Source organism: Strix aluco, chromosome Z (assembly GCF_031877795.1).
Source record: "Strix aluco isolate bStrAlu1 chromosome Z, bStrAlu1.hap1, whole genome shotgun sequence".
Taxonomy (NCBI): domain Eukaryota; kingdom Metazoa; phylum Chordata; class Aves; order Strigiformes; family Strigidae; genus Strix; species Strix aluco.
In genome coordinates this window covers 78,434,213-78,455,580 of record NC_133971.1, presented here as the reverse complement: position 1 = coordinate 78,455,580, position 21,368 = coordinate 78,434,213, and the positions used below count along the sequence as shown (strand labels likewise).

The 21,368-nt window shown below is 35.5% G+C and overlaps 1 protein-coding gene across 2 annotated transcripts in view; it reads left to right on the top strand.

Moving 5' to 3' along the window:
• The window catches only part of WDR70 (WD repeat domain 70), a 140,340-nt gene that overhangs the window by 84,181 nt on the left and 34,791 nt on the right, over nt 1-21,368 (top strand). For both annotated transcript variants that reach the window (XR_012621629.1, XM_074812508.1), the window contains exon 11: nt 17,345-17,444. Coding sequence is in view for 1 of the 2 variants with exons in the window: in XM_074812508.1 (XP_074668609.1) it covers nt 17,345-17,444 (100 nt within the window). In the remaining variant the exon portion in view is untranslated. The remainder of the gene's footprint in view (nt 1-17,344; nt 17,445-21,368) is intronic.

Genomic DNA, 21,368 nt, shown 5'->3' with positions numbered 1-21,368 from the left:
TTAGTTGTTTTTTCCAAGCCACTTAGAGCCATCTCAGTATCTGCTTTTTTAAAATTATCTTGTTGCATCTAGGGAGTGATTCTGGTGTGTGATCAATTCCCTTCTTTAGTCCTGACTAGTAATGCACACCATAAGTGTTTCATTCAGTTTTCAGCTTCCACTGTTTTTCTGGTGCAATTCCAAATCTCCCAGCTGTATATAGTGAGAGTAAAAACACTTCTGGAACTTTTGGAGGAAGACTTTTGTTTGTCTTCATGATACTGACATTGGTAGCTTGCTAATGCTGAAGTTAGTCAGATGCATTCTGGCTCTGCCTTCCTTTCTCCAAACTTCCTCGGTATGATCATGATCCATTATAATCACCTGCCTCACAGGATTTTTTCGTTTTTCCATAAATCTGTGTTGTTTTCTCACATATGTTATTTTGTCAGTGCTTGGGTTTTCTTTAAGGTTCATGTACATGTGCATTTACAGTGCACATTAGCAGGACAGTCTATCAACATGTTTGAAATATTATGAACACTGTCAGCTTGGCTTAAAATAGCAGTTTCAAAGGACATAAAAAAATAACTTCCTTCAAACTTCCAATGAATAGTGGAAACAATAGTGTGAAATAGTCAATCATAACATAACACATTAGACCTCTCTCAATTTTAAATGTTCTGAGATGTGGAGAGGTGTCTGGCAAATATGGAGAGTTGGAGAGCGTTAGTGGTCAAAGTAAGACAGGACCTTGAAAATTACTGATTCACAGGGCAGTGCAGTAGAACCACTAGACTTACTTGCAGTTCAAATAGGCAAGATGAGCAATTTGAACCTATACTTGCCCATTTTTGAGCTTTTTGTAAGACCTTTAGATATACGTGTTGCTGAACAAGCTGATCCATGGAGCCAGTCTTGAGTATCAAGAATGAAGTGTGTCTCGCAATCAGTAAACCTCTGTGTGCCCAGTTTTCCTGTGTAGAAGTGGGAGTATCTCTGTGGGAAGACTGGGGTAATTTTTCTAAAGACTGTTAATAGACTTGGTGGGTAGGTCATTTTCCACCCTAAACAGGAAAAGATTGAGATGTTTTTCACTGATTACAAATAGGATTTATTAGGCTGAGAAAGCTAAACTTTCTTAGACTTTCAAGCCACCCGATAAGAAAAACCTGTTAAGTGAATTTCCCCTCCAGCTTTTCCTGGGTGCATTCAGCCCAGGACTGCATAAACAGCTTCTCTGCGTATTGCAGCCTGACTCATGTTTCTCAGTTTCACACATCACAATGTTATGATATAACATTGCAGTTGTGATACAAAAATATTGGTAAGGGTGTTGGGGAGGCAGAGTTTTTAAGGAGTGGTGATCTTTTAAATGACTTCAAGAAAACAGCTTGTACACCCAAAATCTTGTTGGTTTTTTTTTTACCTATTTTAAAACAGGTCTGTTTAGAAACCTTGAGTAATTTTTATAAGCTTTTAGCTATCTTGTGGCTGCACTGTAAATACTAAAGAATTAGCTTTGACAGATATATCTGTAATAGGTTTATCTTTCTATGTAGTGTAAGTCTGAGGAGGAAAGATGCAATGTTTTATGATTTTAAACATAATTCTCATTAAACACAAATTGATTCAGTGCTCAGTGAAAGATTTTATTAACTTCTGATTAACTTCTATTTTTTTACTTAATTGTTTCATAAAAGACCTAATGGTATGTTTAACTCCATTCTTCAGCTATTTCCCAGTCAAAAGTGAGCATCTACTACAGTATTGCAGAACTACTGTTTTGCTAATTTTTTTTGTCCTGGTTTTTAAACCTTGCTTTAATTTTAAATTACTAGAATAATTAATGTATTTTTAAATTACTTAACTGAAGCTCAAAGTGATTTTACAGAACTCAAAACGCACAATAATAATGAAATCCAACACTATACTAATATACTGTCCACATGACTATCCCCAGAAGTGGTGTGATCAAGTGGTAATCCCAATAACCCATTTTCCACACACCCTTAAGCCACCCTATCCTCAAAATATAAGGGGAAGAAGAGTGGGATGTTGCAGCATGCACTGAAGTAAAGCAGATCTAAGCTCTGTACATTTTAATTACAAATACTCATGTTAAAAGTATTTTCCAAATAATTACATGATTCATAGATGCAAGATAAATACATTTCTATATTTAGTGATTGTTTGCTTTGAAAAGGTTTTTGTAGGCTTTAGTTTTGTGGTGTGCAGTATGAAGTTTCAAGGTAGAGTTTTCCAGAGATGAGAAGTTTGAAAAGTATTGGAGCCATTTTGAAGAAATACTGTGCAACTAAGGACAGAGATTTAGATAATGCAAAACGATAACTTATTTTTTGGCTTAAATTGGGTGACCCATTTGTTTTGGAATGGGAATCCAAGCCCAGATCTTATTTGGAAATTTTTTTGTAAGCTTTTTTTTTTGCTGTTCTTGATGGATTTTAGAGCTGATGCTGCCAAGATACAGTAATGAAAACTAGTAGTAAGATCTGAGACTTGCTGTAAATATTTTCTCCATTAATTGGAAGGTCCTTCGAGGGGATTTATACCCATGCTTTGGGAAGATGAGATTGTTGGATCTTTGCACAGTTACAGGATGCTCTTTGCATATGCTGACATACAAAAGACATAGCTTTCAGTAATAAATTTTTGAAATATATGTCTTATGTCTGTCTCCTAGAAAGCTTTATTAGAGTGCATATGCCTTTTTTAGATACATTTTCTACCAGGCAAAGATCAGTGTGTCTTTGGCATCTGGTCTATCACAGCGTTCCAGGATTATGCTCTTTTCACACCAGCTAGATTTTAGTCATTATTTTGGTCATGGAATATTCATTGTCTATTTGCATATTTTGTTTTGGTTTTGCTTATATACAGTTTGGGTTTTATATTGATATCTTCACAGCATTAATTTTTTTCCAATGGAATGTCGATATCTAATAGAAACAATTTACAACGACTGTTCTTAAATTTGCTGAATATCACTGTCACAGCTAAACAGCAGGCAAATCTTCCAATTTCCCCCAAGTATGTAACATGCTTCATGCTTTGAAAAGGGCAGTCTGGCTACATCTGGCTACACATTTCTTGTGTAAATACAAGATGAAGGATATCCAAATATGCTGTATTCCCCTTTCAAACCTAAGGTAAGTTTTCCATATCCATAATATCCCACCCTTTCATTCCATACGTATATGTGCCAGACCTCTGCTCCAGAAACTGGAAATCATGCACAAGCTTGCCAGAAGCAAATATTAACAGATTCATATATTATTCCTTTTTGTATACTTCTGGTTTAGCCAGTACATCACTATCTATACCCTGAAGCTAGCTGCAGTAAAGAATCTGACAATCATATGCTAAGATAAAATGTGCCCTGCTGTATTTCTAAGTGCATTTCTCTCTTATGTAATAAACAGTTTATAGTTAAGAACTATCTAAATGTTTGCACTATCTAATATAGTGATGAAAGGCAATTCTAAATCTTGAAGTCTGTCACACCCCGATGAAAATAGCCTAAAGGATTTTACTTTGAATTCATGTATGGTTAAAGGAAAAAGGCTTATCCCACAAGGATTATATATCTTTCTTTGATTTACTATTTAGAAAAGTAACAGTAGAGCTTACAGAAATAATTTTAAAATGATAATTTGAAAATAAAAGAGTAGGCATTATAGCAACATGATTGGCGTTATGAATATTGTAGTGTTATTCATGTAACATGAATAATGTTACAGAAAGATAAAATAGTGAAAAAGAATGAAACAGAAATAAAGACCCTTCTTGAGCTAGCTTTGTTATTTTAGAGAAAATTTTCCTTTTATGCAGAGGCAGAAAGTTAAAATTACAGATGCTACATTTCGTTTTAACAAGAAGTGAGCTCCAGAGTGGTCTGGCTTATCAGAAAAATGTCTTTTATATGCTATTGTATATGCACTGCTCAAGCAAGCTGAACACTTCATTGGTCTAGAGCCTGATAGGATCTGTAAATTACAAAAAGAATTTTGTGCTTGATGTGTCTATTAGGAAGCTAGTTTTCTGTCCAAATGTTTCTCATTGTGGTTCATAGCATGTCGCTATTTCTTGAAGCTAGTAAGGAGATGAACAGCAGGTTTGTACTGTGAATTTCGTAAAAGAAATGAGAAGTATATTTCTGCACAGCTCTCGGTCATTAAGTTTGTTTTATTATAGAAGCCTAAAACTCCCATATTTTAAAATACTTACGAAAGGAAAGCTGTTACAGCTTGATCAAGTGGATTTGTTTAAGAACAAAAAAGATTGGAAATGACTTCTTATCTGTGGAACATATTGAGTGAGGTACTTTCTGTCTGCATATGCTTGCTCTACCTCTTGGGTCAATTTATGGGCCTTTCACCCCCTTCCAACTTCATATATGGATGTATCTCTTGCAGGCTTCACTTTTTTAATCAGTTCATAACTTTTAGAAAGGTTTCTATTTTAAGGTATTCATAAAGAATAAGGTGAAGGATTTTAGACAATAGTGTACTAAGAGCTAGCTGGGTTGGGTTTTTAAGTTTGGGGTTTTTTTACAAATGGAAATTAGGGTTTTTTTAAATGAAATTGTGATTTCAGACAATACAAATTCTCAAAACTGAAATAATGATTTGGAATTTTCAAACTTTCGAAACATATTTCCCTTCTCAATTACTCTCTTCACTATAGTAGCATAAACTTTTACTACTTATGTTTTTCTGCTTTCATTTTAAATATTACCAAATTTCTGACTTTTCCAGAGGTCTGATGTAGATGAGTAACAGATTCTTCCCATTTAAGAGTTGTGGTTTTTCCATATACTCCTGTGTCACTGACCAATATCAGAAAGTGGATACTGGTCTCGGAAACCTGTAGTTTAATGTTGTGTGCTGCTTGTGTGTAACCTTTTTCATAACTGTTTAGTTTAGAAAAAATAAACTTACCAAAGAAGAAAAGTTTACAGAAAAGTTTGTGGGTTTTTTTTTAGTTGAGTGATTTATTTTGAAATGTGCTCAGTTTTATGACGTGAAGAAATATAATTTTAATACAAAAATATTCCCCATTAATCCATTAGAAATTGAGAAGCTAAAAGAAACAAGATAAATTATAGTGAAGCATAGCTTTTGTATGTAACATTAGGATATAAACTTGACTCAGAAGTCTGATAAAGAACAAACTGTTTCTACATAGAGAACAATTGTTTCAAGGCTGCATCCAGTAAAAGGTGCACTTCTGTGAGGATAACATTTTAAATGTGCTTAAATAGTAAGATTATAAACCAAAGTAGTTATTTTTGTGTCTATGATTATCAATGAGAAGAAAAACTGCACTGCACCATCTCTTGGCAGTGGGTACAGAACTAAACCAATCATATGAGATGAGAAATATTTGTAATAATGTGGTTTTTTGTGAGACAGCCTTCAGTGAGCAAGTTTCTTTTGACTCTAGATATAAATCTCATAGTTAAAGCTAATTGCATATGTGAGGCTTTCTTTATGAAAGTAAAACTTCTTCCAGTGCAAAATATGTTAAAATAAAGGCTTTTTTTTTTTTTTTATGATCTCCCTATTTCCTAAAGGTTGTTTTCAGCAGATGTTAGTGCTAAACAGTTAGCAGAGAGGGTGGTGAAATAGGTGGAGCATTGTCCAGCTGTGTTTTATTTAATGTATGACTGCAGTGATACTACACAGACTGAAATCAGATACATCCACGGAACAGCTGCCTTCCTTGAACCAAGTTCTAAATTTCTCATGAGATAGAGAACTAGATTTGGAGTTGGATATGACTACCTATATTTTTCACACATTATGTGTAAATACCTACACAGTGTGTCTCTGTGTATAAACAAATTTATAATGAAATTTTAATTTAATACAATTTCTGAATGTGTATAATCATTCTAAGATCTACCAATTTAAGCAAGGTACTTTTAGATAATTCAGGGTATGTAATTTTCATTCAGAATAATCAATGTGTGGGGTTTTAAAAAAATGCCTTTATGGTTACTATTTCACTTTTTACCATGTGCATATGCCGCTTTCAGATTTGACTTGACTGTTTTATGCTCAAAGCAGTCACCTGTAATCAGCACTGAAACTTGATTTATGTAATGCATTTTATTAAGATTGGGTTAGGATGACCAAATTGGAAAGTACTGTGCTAGTTCACATATAAAGAGTGAAATATTCTGAAAAAATCCAATTCATTGTATAATCGCAGTCCATGTTTTTTATGGACACTAGGAGCTCCTGGTGAATGTATCTGCTGTGATCAGCACATGCCCTGGTAAGAGCACATAAATGGCACTGTGTATCCTACCTCCCTAGCCTGTTTCATTGTCCTCACCAGTATGCAGGTCTGTGGTCTCATTTGGTGAGCAAATTGAGCCTGAGACCTGTAAGCAAACTTCATCTTGTTGAGGTCACCAGAGTATACCACTGTGACCTTTACAGAGGCTCTTTCACCAGGTCTTGCAAGACCACAATTAGTACAGGTAGTGTGTTCCTACCCTTGTCATGGGAGGACTGGCTTACATTCAAGACCACTTTCAAGAGCCTGAGTGATTTATCAGAAGTAGGGACACATGTTTTAATCAGCAGAAGTCATTGCATTGCCAGCCATTGGCTTGTCACTTGTCACAATGTGCAAATGCCTGGCTGATTTTGATATTTGATGTGTGAAAGTGTGGTGCCAAACTGGGTAGGAGTTAACAGGGGTGTAGGAATGTTTTTTGTACTCCAGACAGGTCACTGTTGTTTGTTGGCTATTGCATTGAGGTAGGGAGAGCAGGACGAGGCTGTGTTAATGTACTCTGCTGTCTGTCTGTGTGTATAAAACAAGCTTCAGTTTTGATTGTTCTCCTTCCGAAACAAATGTGGTTATGTCAGGAGATTTATGTCAGAAAATCCTTTGATGTCAAGTTGGTAAGAGGTTTATACTGACAAACAAAAGCAAGGCAATGTGCAAACTCAGTTGCTACTTGTCTCTTTTTTTTTTTTGTCATTTTTAAATGATAGATTACTCTATGTCCATATGTGTTATGGAAAAAGAAGTGGTGGTTTTGTTGGTTTTAACTTTTTTTCCGTGAGAAAAACACAGATGTGCTTGAGGATTAAGTGAATGATCTGTAATTGCTATTATTGGAAGAATATATATTTAAATCACTGGTAAAATACAGCTGTTAAAGACGACAAAATGAAGTGACAGTGGACCCTAAAAGAAAAGAACCATTATCAAGGAAACAAAGAGGGAAAAGACATCCAAGTAATAATACGGGCAATCGGTTATTAATTGGATTTACTACAGTCTGTTTTACGGTATGTGACAAAGGAGATGACACATTGTGATGCGTATAACAATATTTTTCGTCTGATGAATGGTTAAAGGAGGTTAGATCTTCTAGGGACATTGAAGAGATATGGTATCCAGGTAAGAAAATTAGGAACAGCTTTCATCATATTGCATTTAAGTTGCCAGTTAAACATTCACAACGTGTTGTCAAGATGAACTAAGCTGTTCAGCAGACAGAGAATGATGTACCTTTTCTTGGAAGGTAGTTAATGGCATGAAAATATCAGTAGTCATGGTTGTGAATAAGGTTTTTAAAAATGCATTATAGGAGTTCAGTGGCAAAGGGGACTGAGTAGTGGCAAATAACCAGTGAAACTGAAAGAATCACACACCAGAGAGAACAGTGAAGAAGGGAGCCAACTTGTAGAAGGTGTACAGGTGATACTGGACCTTATAAAACAATGAAGAAGGGGGATAGAAAATATGCATTTTTTTCCGAGGCTGATGAGAATAAGGATGAGGTAGCATTGCTGGATTTGTCAGGGATAAATCTGTTGAGACTCAAGAAGGAATTTAAGTGGGATTGACAAGGAATGAGGACTGAGGAGAATGCTTTATTGGATGGAAGAGCCAAAGTGTGAAAAAGAGTAATGGAGAAAGAAAGAAACATGGAGCTATTTGATGGAAAGTGGATGATGCAAGTGAGATTTCTGAGATATGGCTTTCACAAACAGCACTTCATGTATTTCCCTGTGCTCTGAAGATGCCACTGCTGATGGAGAAGAAATATAAAGTTGCCAGGCATGAGTGTGAAATACTGTGCTGAAATGAAACTGGAAGTCTAGGATGAGAAATTGGAAGAAATCTTTTTGTTGGATGGAGACAAATTTTAGGAATGCTGGTGGTGAAAGAGAATTGTAGTCAGGAGAGGTACTATGGAGTATCATAAAAAAATGAAAATAGAAAAAGAAGAGAAAAGAGGGGTTTGAAGCAACATTAACAGTAGAGGAGAAGGCTAACTGCAGAACGAAAAATTCTGTAATAATTCTGTATTCCTCAGAGACAAATTGGTATGGAGATACTGCAGCCATTTGAGGAAGTTGTGTATATCAATTAGGACATTTTTATCTTACCGTAGCTTTAATAATCAGATTATCATTTATATGAAATGGCACAGAAGGGCTTAATTGATTTAAGGACATTAATTCCAAACACAGGAATTCTGTCCTCTCATATTTAAACAGTAATCTGCTTTTAATACCTATTAAAAAACTAATTTTAAAACCTATCCTTGTTTGAAATATATTCAGGACTCTTACTGTAGGACAGCAAGCCACATTTTTCTAAATGATAGTAGAAGTTTTTTTTACTTTACCTGATGCTTAGGTACTTGATTGCTGATCTGTAGGCTAGCTTGGAACCATGATAATGACAGGGTGTTGTGCAATGTAGATGGATAAATATACAGTGTGTTTTAAAATGGAAACATTCATTTTCAAGTAATTTCAAGATTGAGTGTCAGAAATCAAGTCCAAGTATACTAGAGCTTCCTCTTGCAGAAGCAGTGAAATCTTGGCTTTAAATTTAACCTATTTTACAAAGTATCTTTAATCATGAAGGGTTTTTAAGGCTTTTTTGGGTTGAAGTTGATTCTACCACAAAACCTGAACTGCCAGAGCTATTGAAGACATTATGTTGTTTCTGAGCTAAAGGCCAGATGAATTCAAATGCACTATTCAGTTGTAATTTGTTGTATTTGAACAGAACCACATCTTCTCTAAAGATCCTTCAACAACTGTGTATTTTATACATGGAAACAGTGATTAACACTGTAATATTTTACTTGTAAACCAGTAAATTTGTTATCTATAACTTTGGGGTTACAGATTCTGAAGCTAACTGGGAATTACTTTTCCCTGTGGAGCACTGTGTTCAATTAGTATAAACTACTTGCAGAAAACACTTTTTGAAAATTTTTTCCACTTTGCCAATTTTTTGCTTCCAAATGTGTAGAGTTTTTTATTTGCTTATTTAGCTAGTTAATTATATAAAATTATTGTGAGAAAAAAGCAGTGTCAAAGAAGTGATCGTGAAACTGAGATGGGAAAATTTTTTGAAAAGAAAATGAAGTTTGCTTGAGTTGCCTCTTCTTGTTTCTTCCTTTTTTTTTTTTCCCCCCCAACCAGCTTCTTACTTTTACATTTTACTCATGTATAACTCTGGGGCCTAATCCTGAAGTTGCTGAACTCATCAGGTAAAATTTTGAGTTAAAGATAACTGAATTTGAGGGCATTTAGCAGCTTTGCATCCTACACATTAATATCAACATATCTTTGGTTATTAAAAAAATGCATGTCCCCCACCACCCACAAGTGACCAGCTGACCTGTAACATAAGAAGAAGTTTCCTTTAACTTCTCAAAAACAACTACTCTCAGCAACTTACTTTGCTGAATGATGATGGCATTTTTTGTTTTCTGGAGGCTTTTAAAAAAATTTCTAATATGTATAGTCCTGGAAAATCAGTGTTAAGTGTATTGAACTAATAATCTCAGTCACCTTATGCAGCATTATTTATAAACCACCGAGGCTCTAACTTAAGAATGCTCAATTTATCAATGAAATACTTTGTGTGGCAAAATACCACTTACCCTTTTAACTGAGGCAATATTCCTTCTTTGCCTTTCCGCCTGAATAGATAAAACCAAATCTGTGTTTTTAAAAAATTATTAATAAGCAGATAAAATACAGCACAATGTTTTGCAGTACATTTTTATGGGAAAAAGCAAATAATGTAGAAGAAATAATAGCTCACTATATGTTGCAAGAAGTTTAGTGAAAGTGACTGTTCATTTCTTAGAGAGATACACCAATCTTGTTGGAATATACATGTTTTAGCTACTTTTTTCCAACAAGTAAATTTATTGTACATCCACCTTTGATAACTCACTGCAAACTGCACCTTTTTAAAGTGTTACTGAAAGAGAAATATTAGCTTTAGGTGGATTTCTGTATATTTTCAGTTATATTTCACTCTTTTCACACTGTACCTCTATAAGATCACTAAAATGGGTCTTAAGCTTTGGGACTATTGAAACTGAAAGAATGTGAGAAATTATATTCAATTATGGTGGGAATAACTTTGTGTAGTTGCTTTTTAAAGACATCTTTGTAGCTTCTTTATATCTTTTCTGTTTATATTTTTGCTTGTTTATTGCCAGTAGGCAGAAGGCTACTTTAAGTTGATATGAAACATCTAGTGTTGGCATTTGGCATAGGTGAGCTTGAAACAATTGGTGGACTTTCAGTGGGATTATAGTATACCTTAACTAAATCTTCAGTGACATTTTTACAGAATAACATTGACCAGATTTGATTATTTTCTGGAAGGCAAAGTAGCTGTCAACAGCAGAGCAAGTCTAAGAGTGATTAATTTATTTTTGAAAGAGGCAAAAGGAAGGTTGTGGGGTTTTTTACAGAAGCTGTATTTATGATAGTAAAAAGAAGGAAAATCATAAATTTGCTAGGATAGCATGGGATGGGTTAGATAAGTTATGAAAAGATACAAAGGAACATTTCTTTTACATCCTTGTACGTTTTTCTCATGCAGTGTAAAAAATCCCCAAAGGAAGCCAGCTGAATAGTTTCCAAAAGCTATTTTTATTAGTAATATTTATTGGTTCTGTGGCCAAGATAGATTATCTTCTCAAATACAAATTTTGACAGTGCAGCCAAACATTCAGCTGGGATTTCATTTTCTAACCATTAAGCAAATATTTAGCAATGCTGTTAAGAAGCCATCTTTCTAAAATGGTTTCCTAAAATCTTTCTTGATGAATTAACTCAAACAAGAAGAAGTTGTTTCTGTGGTCAGCAATATTCTTAAAAATTGAATGCTCTAAGTGGTGAAGGAAGCATGAGCAGATAGGAAGGACCTTCTCATCATTCTACAGTGGTTCAGAGACATCTCTAAGGCAAGCCAGCCTGGTGCTTCCTTGTGTTGTCTAAAACCACATATAGTCAAATGCATTGGGTGCCTTGCCTTGTTGCCTTCTGTGTAAATGTTAGAGACTTTTTTCCAATAGAAAACAACTTTTTTGTATCAATTGCAATTAAAATGCTAAATCATTTTTCACCTTGACTGACTACACTGCTGTATGGCATTCTTTTCTAAGAATGCTATTTTCCACAGCAGCCCAACATTTTCCAACTAAGCATTTCACACTTGTTTTTTTTATTTTCGTTATAGTTTTGTGATACAATGCATGATTCACTGCAAGGGATTGAAGATTTCATAAACTTTAAAAATAGTTACAGAGCTGTTATCTCTTCTATTTTTTTTTTTCCTGGTTATGTAGGTGTTTCGTTGCAATACAGCTGCTCAAGAAAAACTGCAGAATATTTAAAAAAAAAAAAGCCAAATCTGTTTAGTAATTGCAAATAATGAGGAAAACTTCTCTATGAAATACATGTGAAAGATTATTGGATGTTACTGAACCACTGCTGGGTGAGAGAGATAAAGAAATCCCAAAGACTTGCCTCCCTTGTTATATCATCCCTCCACACAGAAAAAGGCCTTAGTTGCAACAGATGAGAATATAATGGACACACAAGACGGTTAAATACAATTGCCAGTCAGATGTCCTAGTTATGGCAAATGAAGTTAGGTTACTGTATTCATAATTGGTTAATTAGTATTGAGAGAAAGGAAGGAGTGTTTCAGGTCTGCTAATGATACATGTAAATGTCACTGAGTTAGAAGATCACAGAGAAGAGCAAATCATGTAACAGTGTAATCATGTAAACACTAAAACCTCAAATTTCACAAGTTAATCTTGTTTTGCATCAGCATGGTCATTACTGAAACAGCATCCATTTCTACACCATGGGAAGTGGTATTGAAGAGCTGTCACATAAATTGAAAGCCCAGGGATCATGTTTACAGAGACTTAAGGAAAGCATCTGATATAGTCTGCAACTGCCTACTCAGGGAAAAAATTAAGAAATTCCTCAATTCAGCTGGCATGTGTAGACCTGATAATTTGTAAGTGATATACTAAACACAGAAAGTACAGTTATGTTTCTTTTTCTGGGTTATAATTGAGAGCAAAGCAAATATGCTTCCTTCATTAGAGATGACCAAAGGGGGGTGGAGAAATAGCCATTTGGTGAGTGTAACTTGTGCCCTGGGAACCTGTCTGTCTTGTCAGCTGTGATCACAGCTCTGAGATTGCTGGCTGTCTCCGATGGGATCACTTTCAACAAAGACCCAGACAGCTTTGCTCAGTTGTGACTAAAAAGAAGGTTTTTGGTTTGTTTGTTTTCTTCTTGCAGCTTTATAGCTCATGCCTTTGTCACCTTGAGACTGGCCTATGATAATATGTTATCTTGGAAGGCTTTTATGTTTATTAAAAATTGCCATTTTTGCAGTTCAATGTTGTCAGTGTCAGCTAATTTATTTTGCTGAAACTATCTTAGTCAGGTGACATCATCCATTTAAATCTTAAACAGCCTTATATGGCTTGGGACTTGCCTGTCTAGCATCTCTACCCAGCTACTGCCCTTCTGCCTCATGTTTGAAACTAGTGTAAATCCTGATTTCCAGCTCTTTCAAGAAGCATTGGAAACATTCCTTGATGTGAAAGAGGGGAAACAGCTGGTAAGTGAACATGGGAGGCATTTCTAGAGATGAAATTCCCTGTTCAGAATACACTTTCTTTGTGCTGGAGCAAACTGGAGTAGATTGCGCATTGCTAGTGGCACACTCAGTATTGGATAGAGTTCCTTTTGCTGTAGACATGATTGTGTTTGTATGGTTGACTCTGTTCACCCTAATAAATGCATAACATTTTGTTATGCATCTATAATACAGGGAAAGATTGAAATAGTAATCTTTGTAAATCTCACTTTCCCCGAGGCCTTCCTTAATTTACTGCGTCTGCTTTTTAAAAAAAATCCTGAAGACGTTAGGAACAAGAAGTAAGAAGAATGTCTTGGCTGGAACGTCTGTTGTTTCATTAAAAGAAAAAAAAGGGTGAGGGGAGCATTATAATCTTGGGAAAGTGTTGGCTTACTGTGAAATACTGTATCCTAGAAACAATGGGAAAAGTTCAAAAAAATTCATTATTTAAGCGTATTTTTTTTCTCATGGATGTGTCTTGGATTTCTGAGGTGAACTAACTGACTAGGTCTATCTTCTGCTTTTCCTAGAGCATGATTTATTTAGGATTCTGGAAAAGGAGAGCAGTTGTGTGACACAGAACTCTAACCACGCAGCTCTGTTGTAGGTCATTCATTTGTGATAAACACTTCACGTAGTCACTGTTTTTTTCTCTTCCCATATCGGTCCTCTTCAATCCACTGAGATTTTTTGTGCAAAGGATAGTTATTACTGATGGGCCAGTCATGTACCTGGTTTTTTTGTTGGTTTTTTTTTTTTTTTACCCCTCCCTCTTCCCAATCCTTTCTTGGAATTCCTCTTCTCTTCTGGTTCTCATGCTTTCTGAGGACTGTGGCGATAATGGAAACCCTGACATTTATCTGTTACCCTAGTATTTTTTTATACATGCAAACCGCGTCCTTTCACACGTGCTTCATGTTTTCTGCCTGTCATTTCATGTTGCACACAAGTCCAGTCAGCTGTAACTGCTTAACAAAAATACATGTGTTAATACAAAGCTAGAAAGAAAGTGCTTACATTGCTGGAGTTATTTGCTAGAGAGCCTTCACAGAACTTGCAGAAGATAGGGTGTGTTACTGCAGAATTTGCTGAAATAACTAAATCTTTGAAAAATTTTAAGGACTGATGAACTTGTCAAATTTCGTATGGCATGTGACTGGTACTCCATAATAGCAGACACCTCTGCAGCAAAATGAGAGGAGTAATGAGGGAGAAATGTAGATACGCTTTGCCTTAATTATCTTTACATCTTTATCTAGTGTTTCAGCGCTCTCTCCTTGCCTTCCTGAATCAAACTTCTGAATTGTGTGTGTTAGTTCTGTTGTTTCAGGTCTTTCCAACAAGAAACATTATGATAACAATTTTTTTTCCTAATGATTTGTTAGCAACATCAGACATCTGTTAAAAATGTTGAGAGGCCAGAGGCCAAACACATTATTTTCTTTGAAAACTGCAACGAGCATTTGCCAGTATATGAAAAAACTTCTCGTTCAACCTTCTATCACTTTTAGAGCAACCTTCAATCATTTTAGAAAATTTGATTTAGTATTACAATTCAGGGTTATATTCCTTTGCAGAATAATATATGGAGGGCAAGCTTGCAGAGCTCAAAGTTAGGAAAACAAATCTTTTTAGTGGTAAACTGAGCAAATTTATTTTTAAAGACAAACAGAATTGTTGATGCAATCTTACTATCAGTTTCAGACGAGTCTCATTTTACATTAAATCCTAAAGCATCGAAACTGGATAGAGTTGGGAGAAATTTGTTCTGTTCTTTTAATTTTTGTGATTAAGGGGCAAATAAGGTCTGAGTCTTGGATATCTGCATGTTGCTGTTTTTCTATGGGACAGTTGAAAAAGGGTAGGAACTGGTCAAAGTATAGGTACTTCATTGAAAGGCTCCATAGTGGGTGACATATTTAAGCAGACCTGTTTAATTCCAGAAAGATACAGTTCAGGTTTAATTAATGGATTCATAAATTCATGCTAAATAAAATCAGTATCTTTGACTGTAGAAAAATAACAAAATTCCTGAAACATTATGTGATTGAATTAATATCTATCTATCTAGATATTTGGGGGTTTTACTAGTAAAACATAAAAGAAAAGGCATTGTGGTTGGACCCCAGATCTTTTTCTTTTTTTAAAAATTTGTATCCAAAACAAAACCAATGGAGGGAATTTCAGATTGACTGAGTATGAAATGAAAGAAAAAAAAAACAAACACCCTTGCATTAAGTTGGGCAGCAAAATGAAAACACTGTTATTTTAATACATGTATGTCAGTGTGATACTGCTGGGGAGGAATGGGAGTGTTGAGTAGACGAGTGTTGTGGAGCCCAAACAAAGTTTTTCCGATGTATTTGCAATAGCTAAAAACCATATTGTAATCTTTCAGTCATTTTTTTTAGGTGTGATTATTAACCATTTATGATGTTTTTGCAAGTGTCCATGGTATTTCTTAGACAAAAAATACATCATTTTGATTGCTTGTTAATGTTTAACAAATATTACAGAAAATTTATTTTCTGATAGGCAATTCCCCATTTATCCTTTATATGTTACCACATACTTGGAAAATTTTATGTAATTGGATGCATAAAACATGTTTCTTAGTATTTATAAACACCCCCACCAAAGACATACAGTTGTAAAATGCAGACTGTTCATAGAGTTTCTTCAGGAAGTGCACAATTGGCTAGAAGTGACAGTAATTTCAAAACAAGTACTATGGCTAAATATAGGCTGTTACCTTCTATTTCCAAATACTGTAAGAAGCTTTACTTGGTGTTTGAAGTCTTCCTTTGTTTGCTGAAGAATCATTTGTGGAGGGAATGACTTCTGTGACTCCTCTCAAGACTTGACTAAACCTGCACACCAAAATAAGCTTGCAGTCATTATTAATGTCATCACACAAAGATTCTCTAGCTTTTGGACCAAATTTAGAACAAATATTTGAAAGGGTAAACAACATTAATTACTTTACTATCTTGGGTCTTTTGCATACAAAATAACCCATTAAAAAGTCTCGGTCAAAAATAAGAAGATAGAGTAACTAGGCTTCCTGTGCAAGCTTAATTCAGTCCGTGTGTTTGCATTTCGAGATCACATCCTTTTTTATTCTGTAGAACTGTGTCTCTTTTAACGTATGGATTGAATAGTAATCACTAAGCAGCTGCTCAGTATTTTGTCCTCTTACTGTTAAGGGTGTGATTTTAGATCTGACTTAACTGCATACTGTTCAAACCCTCTGAAAATATACGCTTCTATGCATTTTTTTCTGTTTTGCTCATCACTATGGTAAATAAAGGACTTTAAGGTCACTAATTTGTCTTCTACCCCTCTCTGTGAGGAAGGGCATGTTTTAATCCTCGTTCTACTGATGGGAAGCTGAGATACATTTGTACAGGCAATTTTTAATTCTTGAATGCTTTGTTTTACAACTATATGAATTAGTTTTATGTTAGGAAAAGTGGACACATGTCATTTGCTAGGTTTTAAGAAAAGAGTCAACCTGTCTCAAATTCCTTCATCTCTGTTACTGTCTTTTCCCTTTTCTTCCATTTTCCCTTTCTATGTATGAAAGGCGTCTTGGTACCCTAGCAGAGACCTTTGTTTTTGGTTGGGAAGTAGGAAAGCTTGCTTTTACAAAAGTGCTAAAATTTAGTTTCAGGTTCCTCCTCTTTAAATAGAATTTTTAGGAATTTTACTAAATACAGAGTTAATAAATAAGCCAGCTCTATACAAGAACTAAATGTTAACTTGAAAGTAAATTCTGCCTTTCTCTCAGATGATCAACAAAATAGAAATAATTAAAAATAAACATACATCATTTTCAAACCTGAATTGCAGCTAAATGGAACACAAACCTCAGAATGTCTGAGCTTTGTACTATTATATAAGCCATGAATTTTGGCAGGGATTAAATTTGGCAAAAGTAGATTCTTACAATCCTCCTTTTAAGCCCATTCCAAAGTATGTATATTGTATTTTGGTATTTTTTTGTAACTAAGACTGCTTAGGGGAATATTGAGAACTGCCTTAAAATGTATTTTTACCTTAACCAGGCTTAACTACTTTTATTCAGTGCTAGTGGGAGTTTTCCAAGAGTGCTGATTCTATGTAAGTGGACTACATAATTAAACCTATGAAAAAGTCAAATTTTGCATTCAAGCTCTTATTATGAAAGCCTATGCTGAAACATATGTAGCACTTTTAAAAGGCTGTAGAAATGTTTAGCTTCTGTACCAGCTAAAAAGTGCAGGGTTTTCTGTTTAAATTTAAGAATAGCAGCAGAGTACCCAAAATGCTATAAGGAGTTGTTTGTCCCATCTTGAAATGTGCAAGTTTTCTAATGTTTTATTTTTTTGATAAACAGGTACACACAAAGTTCCATTGCAGGCAAGCCCATGCTCCAGGCACTGACACTTCATGCTTGACATTTTCATATGATGGTACTGTCCTTGCCAGCCGGGGAGGTAGGTGATTGAAAGATTGAAAGAACCCTTTGATGTGTTGAATGTGAAATGGTTCAGTAAACAAACCATTTAAATGGTATTATCCTTAAATGTAATTGTTTGTGATGGAAGTAAGATAGTGAAATCAGATACTAGGGTTTTAAACCTGAGGTGTTTCACAATTCATGTCTTTTATTTTGAAACACTATGCAATACTGCGTTCCTGAAAGCACATCTTACAGCAGTTAAGGAGTATTTTAAGAGAACTTTGCTGTTCATATTAGTCAGTTCCTGATCTCTCTTCTTGTCTAGCATTAATAATACAAGAAAAGGAAATTATTAGCTTAATTAAAAATAAAACGAGACCAGTTTTGTTGCTTAGTTCTTTCCAGGAAGATTACTGCCTCTCAAAAACAGTACCTCTGTTCTGGAGTTATTAATTTCTCAATCAGCTTTCTTCTGTAATGTCCTTTTGTGTTGTAATTGGAATGTTTATCTAATTTATGTTACAAACATCGAGAAGTGATGACTGGAAGTGAGTGGCCAAGATGTTCTTGAATGGCAAAAAAATTTGAAATGTCTGCAGGACAAAAACACTTATTTTTTAAACTTCAAATAAACCTTTCATTAGAAAGTCTTAGATAACAGAACAAGCCTTGAGAAGGCAAAGATATATTTGAAGACTCATTCACTTGAGTATTCGGTGTGTTGGATAGGATGGTGTCTGCCTAAGACAGCTTTTCATACAGAGATTTGTCTACCCAGGATTTTGCAGGCAGGTGCAAGCCTACCATCTGACCTGTCTGGATGGAAACCAGCTGTAACCAGAAGCTATGTGTATGCATTAGCATGGCCCCAAGGCCAAATAAACAGGCCTAGGGAGAGGCAGTATGTGTTAATGTCAGCTAACACTGTGCCTAGCATATGTGCAGGACATCTGGTCAGACTGGTATATAGAGAGAATGAGATTACATATACAAAATACCAGAACAGAGGTATTCATAGATGGTAAAACCTGTGTAGCAGGGGATGTTCTTCCAAGACAAGAGCAGTAGCTTGCAATTGCTTTACATCCTCCCCCTTCCACTGCCCCTGATGAGTAGAGTGACATTGGTGGCTTTTACAGCAATATGCAGTTGCTGTTGGATGCTACCTCTCTGACTTCTTTGTATGTCTCGCCATGTTTCTAAGATTCCAAACATACGTTCCCCAGATCCCATCTTTCAAGGTAAGAGGATGGTAGTCTTGTCCTCGACAGCCCTAGGCTTAGTAGGGCATGCTAATGGCACTTGGATTGTTTCTTAATTGCTGTTCAGGCTCCTGGATCCAAACTTTACTGCCACTGTACTTACTATGAATGAGTCCTAAGCAGTTGAGGTAAAAACTCTCAACTTTGCTGGTCCTTAGTGAACCAGACACTTACTCTGTGAGAACGTTCTCCTCCTTGGAAAATAGGTGAACCACCTGTCTTTCTGTTCTGGACTAGGTGAAATGCTGTATCTGTCTGTCAGTGGTGTTGCCCCCCAAAAATTCACACAGCTATACTTTGTAAGTTTTAAAGGGAAACCTCAGTGTGCTCTTACATATTAACAGCAAACAAGGTTAATACTTAGGTGAGGAATATTCATTAGTGCTGTCTTGACTCCACTTACATAAATTACCTTATGTTTCACATTTATGGATGTAGATCACATCGATGACCTTTGCTTATTTTTATTGAATATGGCACGTTTGGTTGCCTGCTCTTTGTCATCTGTCTCCAGATTTTGTGTCATGTTAAACAGACCTTCACTTATATTTTAGCTACCACACTCTGCTCTAAGCTATATAAAATGTTGATTATTGATTGCAGAATGTAAGACTCTGGGAATTTGGCCCTTTCTTGTGGATAAAAGTGCTACCTTTGTCTAATGTATTAAAAAAAAAAAAAAAGCTCTGTGTGTGCTATGCTAGAGAACAAGGAGGATTCATGCCTTATTTTGACTTGTTTGGTTAGTGTTTTAATGTGAATATTGCTTTGGATCTGTACCAACAAAAGCACATGTGGATCCCGCATCCATAAATTAACACACCTGCCAAGTGCTGAGGATCAAAGAGAGGATAGTTGTTTGGGGCATGGGGACTTTCATTGAAAACCTGATTGATTCTCTTGCATCTGATGTAGATTCTGTGTTGGATATGAGAGAGATGAGGCAGAGCTCAGCTGCAAGCACAAGGGAAAATGAAAAGCTAAGGAGCTGCTTATGAGAGTTCCTAGTTTTACTCTTGTTGGGTATTTGGTAGTAACTTGACAGAAACGTAAGAAAGTGATATTTGTGAACACTTGTAACCATGAAAGTAATTTTTTCTGAATACAGTGAAGGTAGTATTTGGGGAACATTTTCTTTGTTTAGTAGTGAAGAGGTAAGTATTAGGACTGAATTTGGGTTCCTAATACAAAAAAATTAAAAAAACTTTTTTGACTCCTGGTATTTACAGAATTTATGGAGTTAGTTTTTGTCATAATATGAAGCAATGACTTCACGAATTCCATGAATCTCATGATAGCTATTAGTTTGATGGTTCATTTATTTTCCTGTGGTATGAACAGTGTGCAGACTCAGTGCCATCTTAATCAGAAAACGTATACAGAAAAATAAGTTCACTGTAGTTAAACCCAAGAGAAAATATTCACATCTAAGCCTATCAGATAGCTTATGCAGATACATGCTTTCTTTAGAGCTCAAAAAAAATTTTTTTTAATAGTTTTAGCTGTATCTCTCTTTTCAGTTTTCTTCAGGAAAATTAGAATGTTTAATTTTTAATTCGGTTTAAAAACTAGAACCACCCTGAGTACAGTTTCCTGTATACTCAAGGGTTATGCAGCAGTATGTACAATGACTTTCTATTTTGTGTAGAGTAATAATACATTGCTCTTTATGGTAAATACAGACATTAGCATTTTAAAAATCAAATGGTTTTACATCAAGTAATATTTTTAAGGACCTGAATGCTGACGTTCATTTCAAACAATGCCAAAAATGCATTCATTAACTTTAATAGGCGTAGTTAACTATTTGTAATAGTTGGAGCTGAAATTACTTTCTCGAAGTCTTCCAGTCTCCTTCGCTTCCATATGTTTAGAGAGGATGATGCACTTAAATATTTGGCCAGGCTGGTATGGATGCGGGTGATGGTGAGAGCTGTTCCAAGTGTAAGTGCAGAATCCCCAATTTGTGACTTTCCTCCCAAGGCCTTTGGCTCAGGGTGAGCATGGTGCAGACCTGTGGCCACCTCCAACGGTCTTCAGCTGTTGCAGCTCCTCTTGCAGAACCAGTGCAGAATGCAGAAGCATGTATCTTGTTCTGTAAGGTGCCTCTCCTCACATAGACAGGCTCAGAGTTTATAAACACATTCTGGTGCTCCTGCAGGGTAAGCCTTGTTATGCTATGTCTTTCCTGTGCTGTATTTTCTTTTTTAAATTCTCATTTCCTAAGTGTCTTTGCTTTCCCCAGTGATCTTTGATTTTCTATCCTTGAGCTTTGCTTTCAACATGAAACTCCCTCTTTAAAACAGGAGATTCTTGAAGGGTGTTGCTGACTTCAGGCTTTTTGAGTTTCTGGCAGCACTTTGCTTCTTTTCAGCCCATTTGCAGCCATGTACTTGTCTTCCTGGTCAGGATCTTCTGAAACTAAAAATAATCAGATAAAATCTTTGTAGTATCAGGGAATTGGCCTTATTTTGAGTAAAAGCCATTTGCAAAGTGCGTATCCTGGCTCACGAAAGACTATTTTTCTAGGACCTAATTGTTATCTCTTGATAAATCCAGTGCTTAATGATGTCTGACCTGATCATACCAGACTACAGCCTGTTTGCTGGTGTCTTTCTCATTAAAATGGTAAAGAATAGAGTTTGAAATGCTACTAAAAATGCTATAAAAGCTTTAAATACTCCTGCCAACTTTGG